This window comes from Crinia signifera, chromosome 9 (genome assembly GCF_055691185.1).
Source record: "Crinia signifera chromosome 9, ASM5569118v1, whole genome shotgun sequence".
NCBI lineage: Eukaryota > Metazoa > Chordata > Amphibia > Anura > Myobatrachidae > Crinia > Crinia signifera.
In genome coordinates, this window is record NC_139225.1 from 9,365,637 (window position 1) to 9,387,217 (window position 21,581).

General features: G+C 45.1%; 1 protein-coding gene across 2 annotated transcripts in view; it reads right to left on the reverse strand.

Moving 5' to 3' along the window:
• Positions 1-9,658: 9,658 nt before the first annotated feature.
• The window catches only part of CRB2 (crumbs cell polarity complex component 2), a 109,780-nt gene continuing 97,857 nt past the window's right edge, over positions 9,659-21,581 (reverse strand). The window contains exons 12-13 of one of the 2 annotated variants that reach the window (XM_083161015.1): positions 21,215-21,335; positions 9,659-12,006 (exon numbers count right to left, since the gene is read on the reverse strand). In XM_083161015.1, the coding sequence (XP_083017141.1) occupies positions 11,782-12,006; positions 21,215-21,335 (346 nt within the window). In that variant the 3' untranslated portion in view covers positions 9,659-11,781. Of the gene's footprint in view, positions 12,007-19,222; positions 19,930-21,214; positions 21,336-21,581 lie in introns of those variants that run through there. The other variant, XM_083161014.1, reaches the window with a different exon arrangement.

Consider the following 21,581-nt stretch of genomic DNA (forward strand, 5'->3'; position numbering starts at 1 on the left):
GACGGGGGACCTTATGTAAAAAGTGTCCCCTGGCTGTGGCATCCTCTACCGTAGGCCCATACGGTCCTCAAATTCTTTCCTTGTGCCGCTGGTAGCTGAGCACTCTCCGGAAGTTTGGGAGTGCTAGGCCGTTCGGGATTAAGGGAACATAAGAAAATGTTAAACCAACCATGTTCCGGGGCCTCATGTTGATAGTGGGGGTGCTTTTAACATTGAAAGCACCCATTACGGTGCTTATACAATTTAAAATCGCATCGCATTGTATGCCATATACAATTTTAAATTGTATACCATCGGGTGCCCATCGCATTGCATACCATTGTAAGGCTTATGGTATACGATGCGATGGGCGCCGTGCTAGGAAAAAAGTACCCTAAATCCTCAAAATATCCGTTACTCAGGGGTTAAAGTGAGGCGGAACGGGGTGGAACTGAGTTGTGAGGTGGAACATTTCAACTCCCACATTGGCCCTCCACAGTAATTCGTACAGAAAAGTATTCTAGTTTGTAGCGGGATGCCAAAAACCTTCCCACTGGCCCTGTCTCTGCCTAATGGGGGGAGAAGGGTAATTAGGTGGCATAGAGAAATGAGTTCCCCCACCTCTGCGTGACCATTTTAAGAACAGTCGCTGTGAGCGGCGCTGGCATTTTAGAATGGATATTTTGAGGCTCTCACAGCAACGCTGCCACTCAAAGGGTTAAAAAAGGTTTGTTTGGCAATTTTCGCACCTATTTTGACAAATTCCCTTGACACGCAGAAAGAGCTGGAGGGTTGGTTTGTGTCGGTCATTGTGCAGAATATTAACAAAAGAAAAAAAAAAACTTTTGCAAAACGATTAATGGATTAATTGCGTAGATGGCATTTTTGTATAATTATTTAGGCGACAAGCGTGAGAAAGGCGCTATGGGGGTTATTCTGGTTCACTCGCAAAGGCAAGTTCACTCTCTAATGGACAAAACCATGTGCACTGCAGGTGGGGCAGATGTAACATGTGCAGAGAGAGTTATATTTGGGTGGGGTTTTACTTCAAACTGATATCTATATTGCAGTGTAAAAATAAAGCAGCCAGTATTTACCCTGCACAGAAACAAAATAACTCACCCAAATCTAACTCTTTGCACGTTACATCTGCCCCACCTGCAGTGCACATGGTTTTGTCCATTAGAGAGTGAATTTGGCTTTGCGAGTGTAGCAGAATAACCGCCTATGTTAAAATGAGCCAGGAGCATAATCTATAATATAGGGGGGTATCCAATTATCATTAATGTAATAGGGTACTTTCAGTTCACTGTTTTGAGTTTATATTTAGAATGAAGTGATCAATTAGTGATCCCAGTTTCACCAAATTCTCATACACTGACCCCCTGCACCCTCATTGCTCTAATCAGAAGAGGTAGCGTCAGTAGGAGTTTGTGATAAGTAATTAGTAAGATGAAGTCTGATGATTTTGATACTAGATGTGAAGTTCAGAGAAGCTGCATATGTTTTCTGTCTGTAAGATGTGACATGTGTGGTCTTTAATCTTATATACTTATACATACTCTACCATTACTGCATTAATTATACATTATATTACAATTAAAGCTTATTTATAGATGTATTTTCTTTTTACTTAGTTACAAATATCTTACGGGCATACAAATCATTTTAATGTGGGAGCGTGAAAGAGCTGAGAGTCCAATATACAACGGAAATCAAGTTATTACAGATATGATATTGATAACAGGTGGAACTGGATTTCACTATATAATAACTAAATTTGTGTTTCCTTTCATACTCTACACGAGTTCTAGGAGAACTTTGGGGTATATTTGCTAAATGTTGATTTTCAATAAATTTTATCATAAAAAAAAAAAATCTTCTGTGGCCCCAGCACATGGGCTGTGTGTACTGTGGAGAGAGTGATTGGGAGTGGTCTGTGTGTACTGGGGTAAGAGAATGATGGGGGCTGTGTGTAGTGGGGGAAGAGTGATGGGGGAAGCGATGTGTACTGGGGAGAGAGTTATTGGGAGTGATTTGTGTGTACTGGGGTGAGTGAGTGAACGGGAGGGGAGGCCAGGTGTACTGGGGAGAGAGTGATTGGGAGTGGTCTGTGTGTACTGGGGAGAGAGTGATGGGGGCTGTGTGTACTGGGGAGAGAGTGATTGGGAGTGGTCTGTCTGTCTGTACTGAGGAGAGTGAGTGATGGGGGCTGTGTGTACTGGGGAGAGTGAAAGATGGGGGCTGTGTGTACTGGGGAGAGTGAGTGATGGGGGCTGTGTGTACTGGGGAGAGTGAGTGATGGGGGCTGTGTGTAGTGGGGAAAGAGTGACGGGGGAGCGATGTGTACTGGGAAGAGTGAGTGATGGGGCGGTGTTTACTTGGGAGAGCATGATGGGGAGTCAGTGTGTACTCGGAAGAGTGAGTGATGGCGGGTGGTGTGTACATGGGAGAGAGAGTGATGGGGGTGTACTGGAGAGAGTGAGTGATGGGGGCTGTGTGTAGTGGTAAAAGAATGATGGAGGGGTGGTGTGTACTGGGTGTGATGGGGGTGTACTGGGGGAGAGTGTGATGGGGAGTCAGTGTGTACTCGAAAGAGTGAGTGATGGGGCGGTGTTTACTTGGGAGAGCATGATGGGGAGTCAGTGTGTACTCGGAAGAGTGAGTGATGGCGGGTGGTGTGTACATGGGAGAGAGAGTGATGGGGGTGTACTGGAGAGAGTGAGTGATGGGGGCTGTGTGTAGTGGTAAAAGAATGATGGAGGGGTGGTGTGTACTGGGTGTGATGGGGGTGTACTGGGGGAGAGTGTGATGGGGAGTCAGTGTGTACTCGAAAGAGTGAGTGATGGGGCGGTGTGTAGATGGGAGATTGAAAGGAGGGCCTGAATGTACAATGTGTACTATGTAGAGTGAATGATGGGGGTGATGAGTGCTTGAGAGAGTGAGTGACAGGGAGTCAGTGTGTACTGGGGAGAGCGATTGATAGGGGGGTACGTACTGCAAAGCGATGTGTACATGGGAGAATAAGTGAAGGGAGGTAGGTACTAGGGTGAGCGATGGGATAAGAGAATGAATAAATATTTGTAGCCTAGTAATTATATGTTATTCTTTCATAGAAATAAAGTACTAGCATCATGTGTAATCAGAATACAATAACGGGACAATGGGTGCCATAGGACAATGGGTGCCATAGGACAATGGGTGCCTAGGACAATGGGTGCCGTAGGACAATGGGTGCCTAGGACAATGGGTGCCGTAGGACAATGGGTGCCATAGGACAATGGTAGACAAGTGATCCTATGCTGCATCTGAAGAACCACTCCTGTAGCATGAGGCATCGGCCTGTAACAGACACCTCCTGCTGCGTTACCTCACAGCGCTATCACTGCGGCTTCCAAGGAAACTTCAACTGCACCTGAATGACCCCCAATATACCAATCATTGACGCCAAAACTGGTTTTTATAAGCTGTTTTCTATGAGAAGCAATTTAGGGATTATAATTAGCAAAAATGAACCTTGAATCTATATAAAGTAAATGGCTTTTAATTATGGTCATTTACGCTGGTTACCATATCGCAGAATAATTTTTTAACATATTATTAGTAATTTAGGTGTGGATGGTATAGAATAGATAATGAAAGTTACACAGAATCTAGCGGCATATTACAGGTATTACACGGCCTGTTCAAAAAATCACAGATCATGAAAGCATCCCGGTATAGGCTACTGTATATCAGGGGTAGCCATCTTCAGTCCTCCAGAGCTACAGTACCAACAGTTCATGTTTTACAGACCACCTAGCAGGTGCACTCATTACTTACTGCCAAATTACAGAAGATCCACAGGTAGAGATAATTACTTCACTTGTGATTCTGGGGTAGATTTATTATAGCGGCGCCTATCGCGCCGCTATAACAGTTCCTGCTTCGCCTCATTAGCGAGGCGAAGCAGGAGGGGACACCGACAAGATCTATTAAGATCTTGCCGCCGGAGTGGGGGAGCGCTAACTCCCCCCTCCGGCGATGTCCCTCCTGGAGACAGCGCATCAGTTAATACTGATGCGCCGTCTCCTTCCCCCCCGGCCGGCTTACTGCGCATGTGCGGGATCTCGCTAGTCTCGCGAGATCCCAGCGCAGCGCTGTCCCTGCTGTTAGGTATAGGCATCGCCGTCTGCAGCTGGCGAAGTCGACAGCTGCAGGCGGCGGAACGGTCAGCGATGCTGACCGTTCATAAATCTGGCAGGAGGCAGGAGCGCAGTGCAAAATATCGCCCCTGCGCTATGCCTCCTGCCCCACACCGCCGGCGTTAGAGTAAACGCTCGGCGGGTGTGATAGATTAGGCGATGCGCTATCCCCTGCTTCAGCGCACGGGGATAGCGCATTTACACATCAACGCCACTTCATAAATCTACCCCTCTGTGAGGAGACCTGGAAAATGTTAACTGTTGTTAGCTCTCGAGGACTGGAGTTGGCTATTCCTGGGCTATATCATACAGTGGTGACTACAAAGCAGTTACTGTGATTTGCTTGGGGGCAGCATTATAAAGCATTATAAAGCATTTGTTGGGGGCAGCATTATAAAGTTCCTTATAACTTCTGTATAAGGGTGTTCTGATAAAGTCATTTAACAAGTAACAGTTGCTCCAAGTAAAGTGAACTCTTCTACTTAACCATTTTCATCAACTTATTACTGTAGGATTTTAGTATTATAGAAAACAGTAAAATATTTCAATTAGTAATAGGGGGGGGGGGGCTGCCTATTTCCCCCCCACAATTTTGGATGTGTTGGGTCACAGGTGGAACTAGCAGCAGTGCTGGGTCCAGCTATGTCTGTGAAGACATTCACTACAGATAGAATGGCCTATTAGTGTACACAAAGCTTAAGGGGGGATGCAGTTACCATCCCGGCGTTCAGAATCCCGACGCCGGAATCCCGACCGCCGAAATGCCGACACTTTCTCCCTCCGTGGGTGTCCACGACACCCCTGGAGGGAGAATAAATTAGTGTGCCGAGCGTAGCGAGGCACCAGGCCCGCTGCGTGGCGAGCGCAGCGAGCCCGCAAGGGGGGGGGCGATCCACGTCCCCCCCTTGTCGGCATTTCGGCTGTCGGGATTCTGAACGCCGGGATCCCGACCGCCGGGATTCAATACTGAATCCCTTAAGGGACCCCTCAAATAAAAAAGTAAATCTTCACAATAAAATAGCAATGTCTACCATGTAACCAGTAAGTTATGACTGAGATTGGTCTGTTTAATAAACATTTAAGACACAAATGCTGTCAAACTAAAGGCCCATACACACTGGGCAATTTTAAGCTCTAAAGTCTCCCAGTGTGTACGGGATGCGCACTCCCGCATCATCACCGGCCGCCGCGCATCTGCTGGTGTTACCAGCAGATGAGTGCCGGGGTGGACGGGAAAATCGATTGGGTATGTAAAAATTGCTCAGTGTGTATGCAATGAGAGATTTTCAGCCCAGTGATTTTCCCATTATTGCTGTCCATATACGCGGGGCAAAAACGACCAGTGTGTATGCACCTTTACATTTTTTGGAGCATTAATGCACAACTGAGTATCAGCCCTTTTCATTACAGCTGTCACGCAGCTTGGGCATTTACTAAAATGCAGAGGTCCCCAAAAGATTTATGTCAGGATGATAAAACTGGGCTATATAGCTAGATCTATGGAAACTCCAGTACCTAGCATTACCTAAGCATGGCATTACCATTGTCTACAGCAGTGTTTTTCAACCACTGTGCCGTGGCACACTAGTGTGCCTTGAGCTGTTCTCAAGTGTGCCCCCAGATCTAGAGATGCCCAAACACATTTACAGCCACCACCAGTTCAACTGTTATTTACTGGTCTCTTCTTTTCATTTATAGGGCCAATGTATTTTATTTGTGTTACCTGTGGGGACCAGTGTGATTGTTTTTTATATGGGGGGCAATAGGTTTGTTTTTTTCCTGTGGGGGCCAATGTGTTTTGCCCTGTGGGGATCTCATGGTGTGCCTTGGCAATTTTAAAATCTTATTTAGTGTGCCGCAAGGTAAAAAGGTTGAAAATCACTGGTCTACAGCCTGGCATGTGGATAGACATTTTACCCATGTGAAGGAGGGCAGGAATGCCAAGCCTTCAGTTACTGGTTTAAAAGATCTCCATTCCAGGCCTGGCCAACGCCATCCAGCTGGTGTGAAACTATGGGTGACATTTAATGGGATGCGAATTGTATTTTTTGTGATTTTTAGTAAAAAGGGCCAAATTTGAACGTTTTTCCAAAATCGCCAACTTAATGTGATGCGATGTGTGCTAAAAATTGCAGTTTTTGCCGTATATTTGCACATTCTGAACTGGCACATCCACACACTTCAATTCACATCCAGTTGTTTTCCCATTAAAAAGTATACAATTTGCAAATTTACTGGGATGCGATTTTGGGGAAACGTTACCAAAAATCACCACACAAAGAGACAAGGTTCTGATAGGGGATTTTGACAGAACCATGCACAGACCAGTGCAATCTGTGCATGGTTGTGTCCCCAAAAAATGTGTCAAAGTCCTCCTTTTTCCCTCCCTTACGGCCATAACCAACCCCAGGCTCAAAGAGGCGGTCCTAGTTTAAAAAAAATCATGGGGCAAAACAAATAGGGGTCCTCTTGATTTTACAAAACCAGCACCAGGCTCAAGGGCTGGTCCTGGTTCCCAAAATATGCGGGACAAAATGAGTAGGGGTCCCCCGTATTTCAAGAACCAGCACCGGGCCCAACCAGTCAGCAGAGTAATGCCACAGCCGGGGGGAGGGATTTTTTACACAAGTCCCCCCGGCCAAAGCATTTACCCCTTGACAAATCAGCATGTGCAGGAACACTGGGGAAGTTGGGACCCCATAGTGAAGAATTTTCCTGCCAAGCTGAAGCCCAGGGCTGTCCCCGATGCCCCTTGGGGGGTGGGCATCGGGCTGATAACGGGATAAAAATAGATTAAACTATTGTGTATTGTTGTGGAGCTACAAATCCCAGCAAGCCTGAACTGCATGCAGTGACTTGGAGAACCACAAGTCCTAGTATGTGGGGCATTAAAGGGCCCACTGGAACTTGTAGTTCCACAACAGTACAAATAGTGAAAAAATACACAGACACATAGGAACAGTAAAAGGTTATTACACACATACTGTAGCCCACTCATAATATACTCACCTACAGTACCTACTTGACAGGAAGGATCGGTCCTCTTCTCCTGTAGAATCCAATTGCGGTTCCTGTGGAAAGAAATCATACTCACATGCCGGCTTCTCTGCTTCTCCTGGTCCCAACAAACATTGTAGACAGAAGAGGGACTTGTGTTTACATCTGTGGCTCCACCCACAGAACGGGAGTTAGGCCCATCCACCAGCCATTTCTCCGATCATGATATCTCCATGACTGTTGACAACTCGACAATCCACCCTACCCCATAAGCTCGTTGCCTAGGGGTCATCCTCGACTGACTTGTCCTTTCTTCCCCACATTCAATCTGTCTCCAAATCATGTTACATGCATCTAAAAAACATATCCAAAATACGACCCTATCTCACACAAGACACTACTAAATCATTTATCCATGCACTCATTATATCCCGCATTGATTATTGCAATAGTCTCCTAACTGGTTACTGCTAGGCTGATCTTCCTAGCAAGACGCTCATCGTCTGCCGATCCGCTCTGCCAGTCCCTCCATTGGTTGCCTGTATCTTACCGTATTCAATATAAAACACTACTACTTGCATATAAAGCTATTAACCATACTGCACCAGCTTATATCTCTGCACTTATCAGAAAATATCTCCCATCTCGACCACTACGCTCTGCACAAGATCTACGTCTCTCTTCTGCACGGATCACTAGCTCCCATTCACTATTACAGGACTTTCATTGGGCTGCTCCCATCCTATGGAATGCCCTTCCATGCACATTAAGACTCTCCGCTAGCTATAGTTAGGGGTTCCTCTAACCTCTTATTTTTATTCTGTATTGAAGAATTTAGAACAAGATTTGGACCTGGTGTATGATTTAGTTAGTTAGTGACAGGTATTTTATTTATGGTCAATAGCTAAAAAAACTATTTGAAAAATAATTTCCCTTCTTCTTATCATTCCCAGCCCTAGTCAGATAAAAACCTACTCTACGATTTGGATACAATTATTCAGGTACACGTTCCAAGCTATGGGATTTACTGAAAATGGTGTAAAATGCAATAAAAGTAAATACTGGCTATGTCCTCCCTACCGGATAATTTTCCAAAACTGTAGTTCTTAATATATTTTAATAAAAGCAACCACCATATTTAATACATTTTGGACAGTGGGGTGGTGCAATGATTTTAAGTATTTGGGTGAAATGTAATAGGATGAGAGATTCAGAAAGTGAGAGATTTGTTAAGAAAGCTCCAGTTTTTTTTTAAAGCGGCAATCATTTACACTGCAAAACCAGTTTAATTTTGCCGTGTAAATGATTGCCGCTTTAAACATACCGGGACACTCTGATATAGTAAATTTTATTTTTCAAGAAAATAAAGAAAGAAAAAAGACAACATTAGTAGGAAAATATTTTATTTATATGCAAATAATTTAAACATAAGTAAAAATTCAGTCAATCAGGCTGCAATTTAATCACAATTTGTGATGTAAACTAGACAGAACAGGTTAATACTTTCTGTTAGTTATACAATAGTTACTGTTCATTACTTTGTCATTTCATATTGACACGCATGCGGTAATAACCAGGCAGTTACGGCACAAGTGACGTAATTACCTAATGGCTACAAATTCCCCAGTTAAAGTCTGCCGCTCCCAGTAAGTGCAGTGGCGTCTCAAGGGAAGTGCTGGACAAGCAGTCAGGAATGCCATCAACAGGTAGCACTTGTGATGCCAGTCTCCTGTCTTCCTGCCAGCCAGTGACGTTGCTAGAAACCAGGGGTTTGCGCTCATGTGCAAGTTTAATTTCTTTTCCCTAACTTCATCATCTAATGGCACATCTACCAAAAAGGGACAGGATATTGAACAATTTGCTCAAGGTTAATAAATTGTTATGCATGTGACAGAGCGGAATATTAGATAATAATACTGTATATCTAATATAATTAAGGCATTTAGATTAAACCTGCGGTGTCAATTATACCAACTGGATGACATGTTTTTCATGCTGTTATCTGGTGGATGTAAATACACAGCCAGAATCAGATTTAACATGTTGTATATAGAGAAATGTGCATCTGTGGCGACACGTGCGACTCCTGCGGTGGTTGCCGCAATCCCGTCACCATGTGCCTGCGTGTCATTTGCTCCTTCAGCTCATAGAAATGTTTTGACCGTTGATATCACAGTGCGGCGATTCCGCACCGAGGGTGCAAGTTTGAGTGCACTAAATAAGCACAATCAGCCATATTGCCACAACGATGACCGTGACTACATTTGTAATTTCTGTAAGGACCATGGAGATATAGACCAGAAGGGCTGTTGGTGCTTTCTATTGGCTAATATGGGTCACGGAGACGGGATGCGGTCAATTTGCCGGCGGTCGGGAACCCGGCGTTCAGAATCCTGACCGCCGAAATCCCGAACTTTCTCCCTCCGTGGGTGTCCACGACACCCATAGAGGGAGAATAAAATAGCGTGCCGAGCGTAGTGAGGCACCGGGCCCGCTGCGTGGCGAGCGCAGCGAGCCCGCAAGGGGGGGCGATCCACGTCCCCCCCCATGTCGGGATTTCGGCGGTCGGGATTCCAGTGTCGGGATTCCGACCGCCGGCATTACGTATCGGATCCACAGAGACTATTGGGATCATAATAGAGACACTGGTATTAATCAGGGTGTTCCGCAAGAGACAAATGGCCTTCAGTGCATGGGGCCCACAGGTCACGGTACCCAGACCAGCCTACTATGCAACTGCCGGCTAATAAGATGGCCATTATTATAGTGATCAATACTATATGCAATAAGTTACTATTAAACAATTCTAGGAATTAAAAAAAAAAAAAAACCCTAACCAAAGCCTAAAATTACCCTATTCAGTCACATTCCGGATTAAGAAGTCACTTGCTTTCTCTATCATGTAGATAAACTACTGTATTCAAGGACCAACTTCCTTTCGTCTAGCCCAATAGCCCATGGGAGAAGACCTGGTATCGCAGATCTACTCACAGCTCCAAGGATGGTACAGTAGTTCCATCATACTGTATCACTGCGTCTCAGAACTGAGGTCATGGGTTCAATTCCCTTTATGACTAACTGTGTGGCGTTTGTATATTCTCCCCGTGCTTGTGTGGGTACTCCGGTTTGCTACCACAATCATCTGTACATACAGTACGTCTAGTGTCCGTGTGTCTCCAAAACACTGCCATCTGTAGGCAGCAAGTGAAATTACATCTTTCTCTCTCACACATGCACAAACACAGAGGCAATCACAAGGTTAACTGGCTCCCAACCACTCTAGTGTGTATGCCTGTACATGTGTTAGGGAATATAGAATGTAAGCTTCACTGTAGCAGGGACTGATGGGAATGGCCAACTATTCTCATAAAATGTGGCCACTAGGCCCTCTCTCACCGACGGGCCCCACAGCAGTCCCGCGGGTTGTCACAGAGAATGTGACAGCATTACCGGTTTATGCGATCAAAAGGTTTCTAAATGAGTACTACCTCAAAAGCATAAATATAAAGAATGCCATAATAAAGGAACATAATATTGTTCATAAACCAACAAATGTAAGTGAAAGTTACTGTTTGCTCATTGATAAGTGCATACACGTTTTTGTGCAAATTCTGACACTGATTTTCCAATGACATCTACCGGACATCGCACGTTCTCCTGGATGCTTGCCCCCTTCGATCATCATAGTATTTTCTTTGTTTCCCCAACATGCTGATGTCTCCAGAATAGGCTTCCATTTCCTTAGTGAGGTCTTCTGAATGCAGAACCTCAGTTGCTTCATCTTCCACCCATCACTATCCAACTAAAATAAATATAAACAGAATCCCAAAGTATATGGAAAGCAGATGGCAGCTATACACAGCTATGACGTCTGAGTTCAGTTAGCGAATGCTGCTGGGCAATCTCAGTTCCTGATTAAACCGTGACAGAAGCATTACGAGGTGCACGGCCAGAGACTGCCCAACTTACTCATGTTTTACCAGGAGCGGTGGAAATATGAAGAAAATATTTTAGTAGCTGAGCTAAGCTTTTAGGGGCCAATTCAATTAGCTGCCAATTTTATCACTGTCTGTCAGGTAAAGTACCAGGTCCTATTCAATTAGTGATCCATGATCAACCTGTGAGTGGCCTCACTTCTGCTTACGCGCTAATGTGTTGCTTTGCCTTGGGCTGAGCAACCATGGATAACATGGAATATCATCACAGAGTGCGGCTTCTGAGAACCAATCAAGTCGTGCCACAACGGTGTTAGGATTTCCTGAGCATCTTCTCCCAGTCTATAAGCAGGTTGTCTTCATGGTATTAATAGTCAGATGGAAAATGATCACTGGTGATTTTTTTCATGTATACAGTATCACGTACTGCAGCAGATGTATAATGGTCACATGACGTTCTAGCTCGGGCTGATGTGAAGAGATACTGTATATGTAGCCATAGCTGCTTTGGTCCTGTCATCCTGAACTTCTATACTCATATTATATGCACGGTTTTAGTTTCCGAGACGAGCGCCCTGGAGAGCTGAGGCCCCTAACACTGAGACGCCATGTACCAAACAGAACCATGTTGGGCGATGATGCTTTTACTTGTCCTCTGACGCTCTTTATAGCATTCCACTCTTTCATTAAATCAGACGCTCTGTCGGTGGCAACTTGAGGACGTTCCACATTTCTACCCGCGCCCCTTCCTTCTCATGGCGACTGGGGCTATAGGTCCCCTGGGTGGCTCTCTTTTTCCTCATGGTTACCATAATAATCGTGATGACGAGCAGCAGTATGAAGAGCATCCCTGTTCCTATGGCGGATCCAAGCAGAGTGGAGGCCTTGGGGCTTTGGCTCAGTCGCGGCTTCTGCAGGGAACACAGAAGGTAGAGAATACATACAGTATATAGACACGCATGATCTGTTTAGTGCTGCTAGAAAAGACGCCTTCCTTTATGTGTGTTCTATGGAGCTGGGCAATGATGCCGCACGCCCTGCTCACCATATGAACATCGGCATTGCGTGTATGGCTGAGGCGCTGGGTGTTTTCTTCAGGGATTCTACAATTTCACTGCTTGGTAGGCACGCGTACATCTATAGTTGCCCAGAGCAACCTGTGCGTAGGCATTCTGAAGGAAGTTGGCGGGTAGATGACATCCGGTGATGTCATCTACCCGACCCTGGCGCCCACCTCACTGTTCGATTTCCATGGGTAGGTCCCCATGCCCACCAACCGCAATGTTGGGTGCGCCCGGTGAACATATGGACCAGAATAAGGTACATGCCGCCCATACACAGTGGCTGTGGTTAGAATGGTATAAGGTCATTAGGTCGACAGTCAATATGTCAACACATGGAAAGTGTCGACATGCATTAGGTGGACGTTATGAGAAGGTCAACACGAGCAAAAGGGGGCGACATGAAAAAAGGTTGACGGGTTTTTCATGATTTTTCTGACTTGTTCTTACTTTACCCATCCCAATTGGCCTAGAGGGAGAATATAACAAGGTGCCGAGCGCGGCGTGGCCCTGCGCCATAAGCATAGGGAGTGTAGCAGCCCGTGCGAGGGGACATGGCCCACTCATCTGCACACAGAATAACCATGAAAAACTCATATTGACCTTTTCCTGTGTTGACCTTTTGCTTGTGTCAACTCTTTGTCCTAGAGCATGTCAACCTTCTGTCTGTAGACCTAGAGAGTGTCAATCTAATGATCCATACAGTTACAACCGATGGGCCAATATGGTTTGCGCAAACACCATACACTACCCCCCCCCCCATCTATTAGTGTATATAATCACCAGGTCGACAGTGGCAAAAGATCAACACACAGAAAAAGGTTCCCATGAAAAAGGTCAACATGAGTGTTTTAGCATTTGTACCCGTCACCTGAGCATGTGCACCCCCAGTTAGTGCAGCCCGTCACTTACCATGCATCGTTCACAATCCGAGTCTATGGTTCATGGGCAAGCAGGAAAAAGGAAAACAATCCCACAAGAACACTCACGTCAACCTTTTTATGAGTCGAATATTGCCATGATGACCTTTCGTCAATGTGGAATTAGTGCATGTTGAACCTTTGTCAATGTTGATCTAGTGTATGACAAACGTCTGTCAATGTCGACTTAATGCAGATCAACCTATTGATGTCTACCAAGACATCGGGGAGTCTTCAATCTGTGGTGATATTTCCCGAACAGGGGAAATATCGCCCCTCACCTATTCAATGCTTCTGTTACCGACAGCATTGAAGGCGGTCAGATCCAACTTTTTAAAAGCCAAATCGGTTTTGTCTGAAATGTCTGTGGATTATCGAATTCACGTCCGTTTTCCGACAATCCGCGGCCGTTTCTGACAGTCGGTTCATTGAATACAGACTGTCAATGTCCTGTAGGAAGGCATCGGAAATGGATGGGTTTCCGACTGTCCCCCCCCCTTCATTGTCTGTGAGCCAAACGGACACACATCTAACTTCAGGTGTTTTTAATCAGCACAGGTTCCTACGTTGCTGACTACATATTATAGGCTGTATTTAGAGGCGAGACCTGGATACATTTATATAATAAGTTAGCTGTAGAGAGGTTAGGGACCTATCTAATGAAGGTCACCTGGATGTGGTGGATGGGCCCACATTTTTGGCCAAATCTGTGCTAAGAAATTCACCTATACTCCATGTTAATTGTAAGACTTTATAAAAACAATTGTACGTAATCAGTGGGCATAGTACTGAGAGTGGACCAGCATTTTATTTTTTCCTGACTGGTACTAGAAGTCTCATCACGACATCTCCTCTTAGTATGTTCAAAAATAGGGTGTGCAGTTTCCCCCTTTTTCCACGCAGCACTAACCATGTAACATATATCAAACTTTCTAAAGAGAATAATAAACAGCAACCAATTACTTAACATATAATATCAATTTAGTACATTCTATACAATGATAATTGAAATCTGACCATTTATAAATCAGGTCTCAGAATTAATGGATGTGTAGTGTTAAGGCCCCCGTCCACTAGCACGATGTGGTGCTTTTCTGCATCGGATCGCATGAAAACTGGCACATCGCAGGTGCTTTTTGTGTGATTGCGATGCCAGACGCACTCCCATGTGCATCGCAGATCTCACTGGCTGCCACGAATATCTGTCACAGCCCATCCACAGGTGGCACTACAATGCCCACACACTATTTACTAATTGAGCATCAGAACATTTTGACCGTCCAGGGTGCAGGTTTTCAGCCCCACTGTTGCTCAGCAATGTAGAACTATATAGATGTATTTTTTTCCAATGCGGTTTAATTTCATAGTTGAATCATTTGGGAACCATTTGTAGAACTACGCCCAACAAAACACTTTTACATTGTTACTATGACATTTTTGTTGCATTTGTTAATATACTTTGTAAATAAATTTGGAAATAGAGTTCAATCAATTGCTGTTGCATTTGGCAGTTTATTATTATACAGTATATGGAAATTCAGGCACCGCCCAGTTCTAACAATACAAAATATACAAATCGATATCATACAGTTTATACATATGCATTTACAAAGCACAAGAACAGTGTTTATACAATTGAAGGATTTTGCTTATAGCCATCAATGACACAATCGTTTGTAGTTTATCCTTTACACATTACATAACCTGTGGCCAGAAAGCAGGAATATATAGTATATAACATTTTCACAGAAAAGATAGATGACCGGGATTCTGCTGCCGGTCTCCAGGTTGTAGATGGGATACCGGTGTCCTGTGAGCGCTGAATGCCCCCCCCACATACAGAATAGCTGGATAAAACAAGTGACTTAAGGCCGGGAAATCAGTGACTTTTATAAACTACTGCAATGGTGGCAGAACGTGTTTTAAATCTGGCCACAAACCACCTACAAGTAATGGCTTCTCTCACTGGGCATCGACAGTATGGAGACCTGTGGATCCCCTACACAAATACAAATGTTGGCTCTTCCCGATCTAGATCAGCAAAATGTGGTTCAAAATAGACTCTTTTTAAACGACAACTTGCTTTGTATACTCCACCCAGGGGCGTAACTATAGCACCGCAGCCCCCGCCACCGCGGGGGGGGGGGGGCGCTGTGCATGTGGGGGCGCCGGGGGCTGCGGTGCTATAGTTACCCCCCCCCCAATCCCCCGCAGACTTACGTATCTTGCTGGTCCCGGCGGCTCCGTTCTTCTGATGAGGACCACAACAAAATGGCCGCCCCCATATAGCAAACAGTTCTCTGAAACGGTCTGCTGTACGGGGGCGGCCATTTTGTGGTGGTCCTCAGCAGATGAACGGACGGAGCCGCCGGGACCAGCGCGATAGGTAAGACTGCGGGGGAGGGGGTTAGCATGGGCGACGGGGCGGCGGCGGCGGGTATGGGCGCCCTAACGGTGGGGGGGCGCCCAAAACTTAGCTACGCCACTGACTCCACCAATCTATGTCAATTACCCCTTTGAGTGCCAACATCTCTGTAAGAGACGTGTAAAATATCCGCTAAAAAATACCAGCGTTGCTCACATTTGTTATATAAATTCAAATAAAAAGTTGTACAAAAAGAAAGATTATATTTCCTACATAAAAGGTAAACATTACCGGTCATTGTGATGAATACAAATGTTTGCTTGGCAATTTTCACAGCTATTTTGACAAATTCCCATGTCACTCAAAGGTTTAATATAGTACCTGTACAGCCCATGAAGGCACCATATGGTAATTCGTTCCCAGACAGTCCACAAAGCTGCATGTTTTATTGGTTCATGTTGGTAATGTATTTTGTAATCTTCTTTAATAAAGGTGAAAGTATTCACAGCGCTTCGCTTTTCCACAGTTTGTTATGTACAGTAACAGCCTTATTCCAAAATGGAATCAATTCATTTTTCCATCAGAATTCTACACACAATACCCCATGACAATGTGAAAAAAAAAATTGGGGAGATTTTTGCACATTTATTAAAAATAAAAAAACGAAGAAATCAAATGTACATAAGTATTCACAGCCTTTGCCATCAAGCTCAAAATTTAACTCAGGTGCATTTTGTTATCTCCGATCATCCTTGAGATGTTCCTACAGCTTAATTGGAGTCCACCTGTGGTAAATTCAGCTTATTGGACAGGATTTGGGAAGGCGCCCACCTGCCTATAAGGTCCCACACTTGACAGTGCATGTCCGAGCACAAACCAAGCATGCACTCAAAGGAATGGTCTGTAGACCTCCGAGTCAGGATTGTCTCAAGGCACTTATCTGGGGAAGGGTACAGAAAAATATCTGCTGCTTTGAAGGTCCCAATGAGCACAATGACCTCCACCATTCCATCGTAAATGGAAGAAGTTTGGAACCACCAGGACTCTTCCTTGATTTGCCCGGCCGTCTAAACTGAGCGATCACGGGAGAAGGATCCTAGTCAGGGAGGTGACAAAGAACCTGATGGTCACTCTGTCAGAGCTACAGCATTCCTCTGTAGAGAGTGGAGAACCTACCAGAAGGACAACCATCTCTGCAGCAATCCACCAATCAGGCCTGTATGGTAGAGTCTCCAGACTGAAGCCACTCCTTAGTAAAAAATCACATGGCAACCCATCTGGAGTTCGCCAAAATGCACCTGACGGACTCTCAGACCATGACTCTTTGGCTTGAATGCCAGGCATCATGTTTGGAGGAAACTTGGCACTGCTCATCACCGGGACAATACCATCCCTATACTGAAGCATGGTGGTGGCAGCTGCAGGTACTGGGAGACTAGTCTGGATAGAGGGAAAGATGAATGTAGCAATGTACAGAGATGAAAATCTGCTCTTGGCCTCAGACTGAGGCAATTGTTCGTCTTTCAGCAGGACAACGACCCTAATCACACAGCCTAGATATCAAAGGAGTGGATTCAGGACAACTCTGTGAAATATCCTTGAGTGGCCCAGCTAAAGCCAAGACTTGAATGCGATTGACCATGTCTGGTGAGATCTGAAAATAGCTGTGCACCGACACGTCCCATCCAACCTGATGGAGCTTGAGAGGTGTTGCAAAGAGGAATGGGCAAAACTGCCCAAAGATAGGTGTGCCAAGCTTGAGGCTGTATTTGCTGCCAACAATGTATTGAGCAAAGGCTGTGAATACTTATGTACATGTGATTTCTTATTTCTTTTTATTTTTTTTATAAATTTGCAAAAATATCCCCAACATTTTTTTAATGTTGTCATTATGGGGTATTGTGTGTAGAATTTTGAGGGGAAAAATGAATTCCTTCTATTGTGGATGAAGGTTGTAACATAAAAATATGCGGAAAAAGTGTAGCGCTGTGAATACTTTCTGGATGTCTTTTAGCTATAACATTGCCATTTTGAGGCCTATTAGAGTGGAACTAAGCTTAGAGAGAATTCTAGTTAATGACAGAAGAGATCTAACAGATTTATTCAGTGTACGCTACCTTCAATAAATACATTGACCTCTTAGCAGCAGTTTATGTAAAAGCAGACTTGCGAGAACTGCATGTTTTTCCTTTTAGTCTCAGTATATACAGTAGTATATAGCACAATTGTCACCACTATGAGATAAATAATGCTTAACCGCCAGTCAGCAACAACTGAGGCGGTAGTCTGAATATCTCCATATATTTTTATGCAAATCATCAAATGAATATGACAGAAATAATCTGTTTCCTCTTATCATTCAGAGTACACACAATATAATTTGACCAGCAGCACTGTTTAATAATAGCATTTACTGGTGGAGGGTCGGAAGATATTGGGGCCCCTATGTAATAAGAAGTCTTCTTTCCATTCAATATTAATCTGCAACTTTTAAAAATCTTTGCTGAGCAATGGTAGATCATTTAGAACGCTCAGCAAGATCGCTCAGCACACAGCGAGGTGTGCTGAGCGATCTCTCAGTGCCAATGTTCTCCCAAGGGATCTCATTGGAATGATTGTAAGTTTTTAGCTGAAACGGAGCAAAAACTTCTGGTACAATCATTTACATTGCCACATCCTTCACATGTGCTAAAGCAGTGCCGGATTATCCATGGGGCAACAGGGGCGGTCACCCTGGGGCCCCCACACTGGGACCCCCCTACCCTGGTACCTGGGCAGTGAAGGATCTGGGCAGCGAGGTCCCTTCGGCGGATGGGAAGTCAGCGGCGGGGTCCCTGCAGCAGATGGGAAGTCAGCGGCGGGGTCCCTGCGGCAGATGGGAAGTCAGCGGCGGGGTCCCTGTGGCAAATGGGAACTAGTAGCGCTACTAGTTCCCATCTGCCACAGGGACCCGCTGCCTCCCCAGCGCTGCATGGACCCAGCTGCCCGGATCCACATACTTGGCAGGGAGGGGGGGAGGGGGGGGGGGGGGGGAGACCTGCCTCGATCCGGGGGGACGGGGAGCACCACACAATTTTGTTGTCCAGGACCCCCACAGACCTGAATCCGGCCCTGTGCTAACCTGTTTTATAAATCTATTTTGACTGCTGAATTTTAATGCCAGCGTGTAAGGAACCCTAGAGATATCTCTATTAAGAAATGGAAAATGTTTGGGTAATAATTGAGTTTACATTTAAACACGTGGTTTAGTGCTATTATTATTTTCTGCATTTAAGACACGCGCTTTTTAGGCATATCAGTCTTATTATAGAGCTTACGGTCAGATAAGGCACCGACACAAAGCCAATTGTTATAGACTCTGTGCCAGAGGCAATGAGACATTCATCAGGGAATACGGTACAATGCGTTGTATAACATTCCTTATCAGTGGCACAGCCTACAGTATACAGCGTACCGCCATGACAGTCACTGGTTACCCTGCAGCCAGCGTACAGTGCATTACAGACCTAAGGCACAAATAGGCTTTTGTTAAATATAGTGCATCCTTCTCTTACTATACAGTAGGACAATTTACCCATTAAACCTGCCCTCTACAATACATATACTGTTAGCATGTAAGGTCTAGTGTTCATTCTAGCACCCGCCATATTTGAAAACCCATGCAGTTCCTCTTCCCTGCCTGGGGTGTCGCTGTCTGCTGTGGTGTTTCTAGCACAGGTCTGGTTTGCATATCAGTGCTGATATACAGACCACACTGTGCTAGAAGCACTACAGCAGACAGCGACACCTCAGGCAGGGAAGAGGAACTGCATGGGTTTTCACATATGGTGGGTGCTAGAATGAGCACTAAGGTCGTCCTATATATTGCTAGCAGCGAGGTCACCTATGGATCTCACAGATTAAGGCACAGCAAAGTGGAGAGCTGCATACACACAAGATGCTGTAACATAATAACAGTCTGTCCGGTAAATCCAGTGTCTTTCTGCACCTACCAATGTATTATCCAGTCTCTAATACAGAACTGGTTATTGGAGGTTTTTTTCCAGTTTATTTATAATTGTCGTCTTATTATCTTACATACAAAGGTAACCCCGAAGAGACAATTCCAGGGGATAGAATGTCCTGTATCACTCACATTCAGTGTACAGTATCTCCCACAATGCACTGCTCAGAATAGGTGCCCCCTTCAGTTACTGTCTGCACCAACAGATGGGAATGCTGGGAAGAAGTGAGATGATTGTCCCTGTCACTTGTCCTGGTTCATATCAAACGCTCCTCAGGGGGCACTTTTAGGACATTATCCATCTCTAGCCGTGCCCCTGCTACCTCCTGCTGGCTCGGACTGTACGTGCCTTCCGACTGCCGTCTCTTCCTCGCTGTCAGCACCGTGAAAATGAGCACAATAATACACAGAAGCAAAAAACCACAAGATACGGGGACGGCAACTCCCAGCAGAGGAAAGGGGAACGCCCACGAGGAACTGCTTTTCTGCAAGAAAGGAACGGCATATTATAAAGGCTGTCCCACACTGCAGAGGTACGTAAGGCATGCATTGGTCTGGTGCTGGTGGTAGAACCAGCAAAAGGCCCAATATAAGTACTATAATACCAAGAGAACGTCTGGACTGGGACCAACGCGCTAAGCAGATTATAGCCTGAGTACACTATATACAGTCCAGGGGTAATGGAAAAAGTCCATGATTAATTACTTGTCAGACTGGCTGACCTAAGTATTGATAAATGCAGGGCTGCCACTAGGAATTTTGGGGCCCGGGACTAATTTCCAGTCTGGGCCCGTCCAGCCCCGCCCTCACCCTCCCTTCACTTACCGCCCGACTCCTACTGCAGGCCCCGAAGCACAGGCTTCTTCAGTTCAGGAAGCCGGCTGGTGAGCCAATCCGAGCTCATTTCCTGGTGGCCGCTCTGATTGGCTAACGGTACATGAGCTCTGATTTGCTCAAAATCCGGTGCAGCATTTTAATTGGCTGCCGGCGTCCTACATTGAGGAAGCAGGCAGCACAGCAGACGCACTGGGGGGGGGGGGGGGGATGCGGTGTCCAAAATGAGCAAAAAGGGCCCTTCCAGAGGGTCAGCTGTTCCCACAGCACCCTCTGTCATCGGCCCTGGACAAACGTAACATAAATAAAACCAGTCATGCATGGAGTGCAGTATCACAATATCCAAAATGCGGGAAATCAAGAGACTAACATGCACCAAGAGAGTTGTTACACAAAGAATGCTCGAAAAACACAAACAAGAACAAGATGCAGGGTTATACAGGGAAAGCCCCGGCCACAAGCACCAAGCTAGTACCTTATGCTCTAAATAACAATTCGGACAACGTCCTGTAACACAGTTTCTCTCGTTTTAATTAGGTCTTGTAATAATAATGTGAAGAACATGCGAGACAAGGTTAATTACATGAACGATTCAACGCTGGGTTTTATATCCGTCCCAGAACAGCGTCATGTGAATATTTAGCGGCGTAGTGGAGAAATAAAATCATTGTGCGATATAAGTGACTGGCGGGGGTTAGTAAGAGGTCCACAAGTTCCCTTTTCAGACAATGATGCACAAAGTGTTACACAAAAACATGCAGACACACAAAATACATGCAGATTCCTGACAAAAGCAACAGCAATGAGAGAACTCTGCCCGGTGTGCGCGCCAAGGAAGATGATATCACACATGTAGGGGGTTAAGTCTGCAGCAACTGCGTGAGTTTAAGATTGCGGATTTGGACATGCAACTGCAGAACAGAAGTCAGCACTCACCTCACAGCGGGTCCCACTGAAGCTGGCGTTACAGATACACTTGTAGTTGTTTACCAAGTCCTGGCAAGACCCCCCATTGTTACATGGGTTAGGGTCACAGTTGTCGATGTTAATTTCACACCTAAATAGTTATAAAAATGTCAGTATAACAGCTGTGTCTCCAGCGAAGGCAACTCAGTGCTTAGTACAGTATACAATTTTTTAACACGTTTTTAGATTGTGGGAACTCTGATTAAGATCGTCATTTACACCAGTGAATTCTCATTATTCTTTCTGGTATGTACCACTATCATTATTTGATTTTTACATATATGTTAAAATACTGATGTTCAGTATGATTTATGTTTGGCATCTCTACCACTTGCAG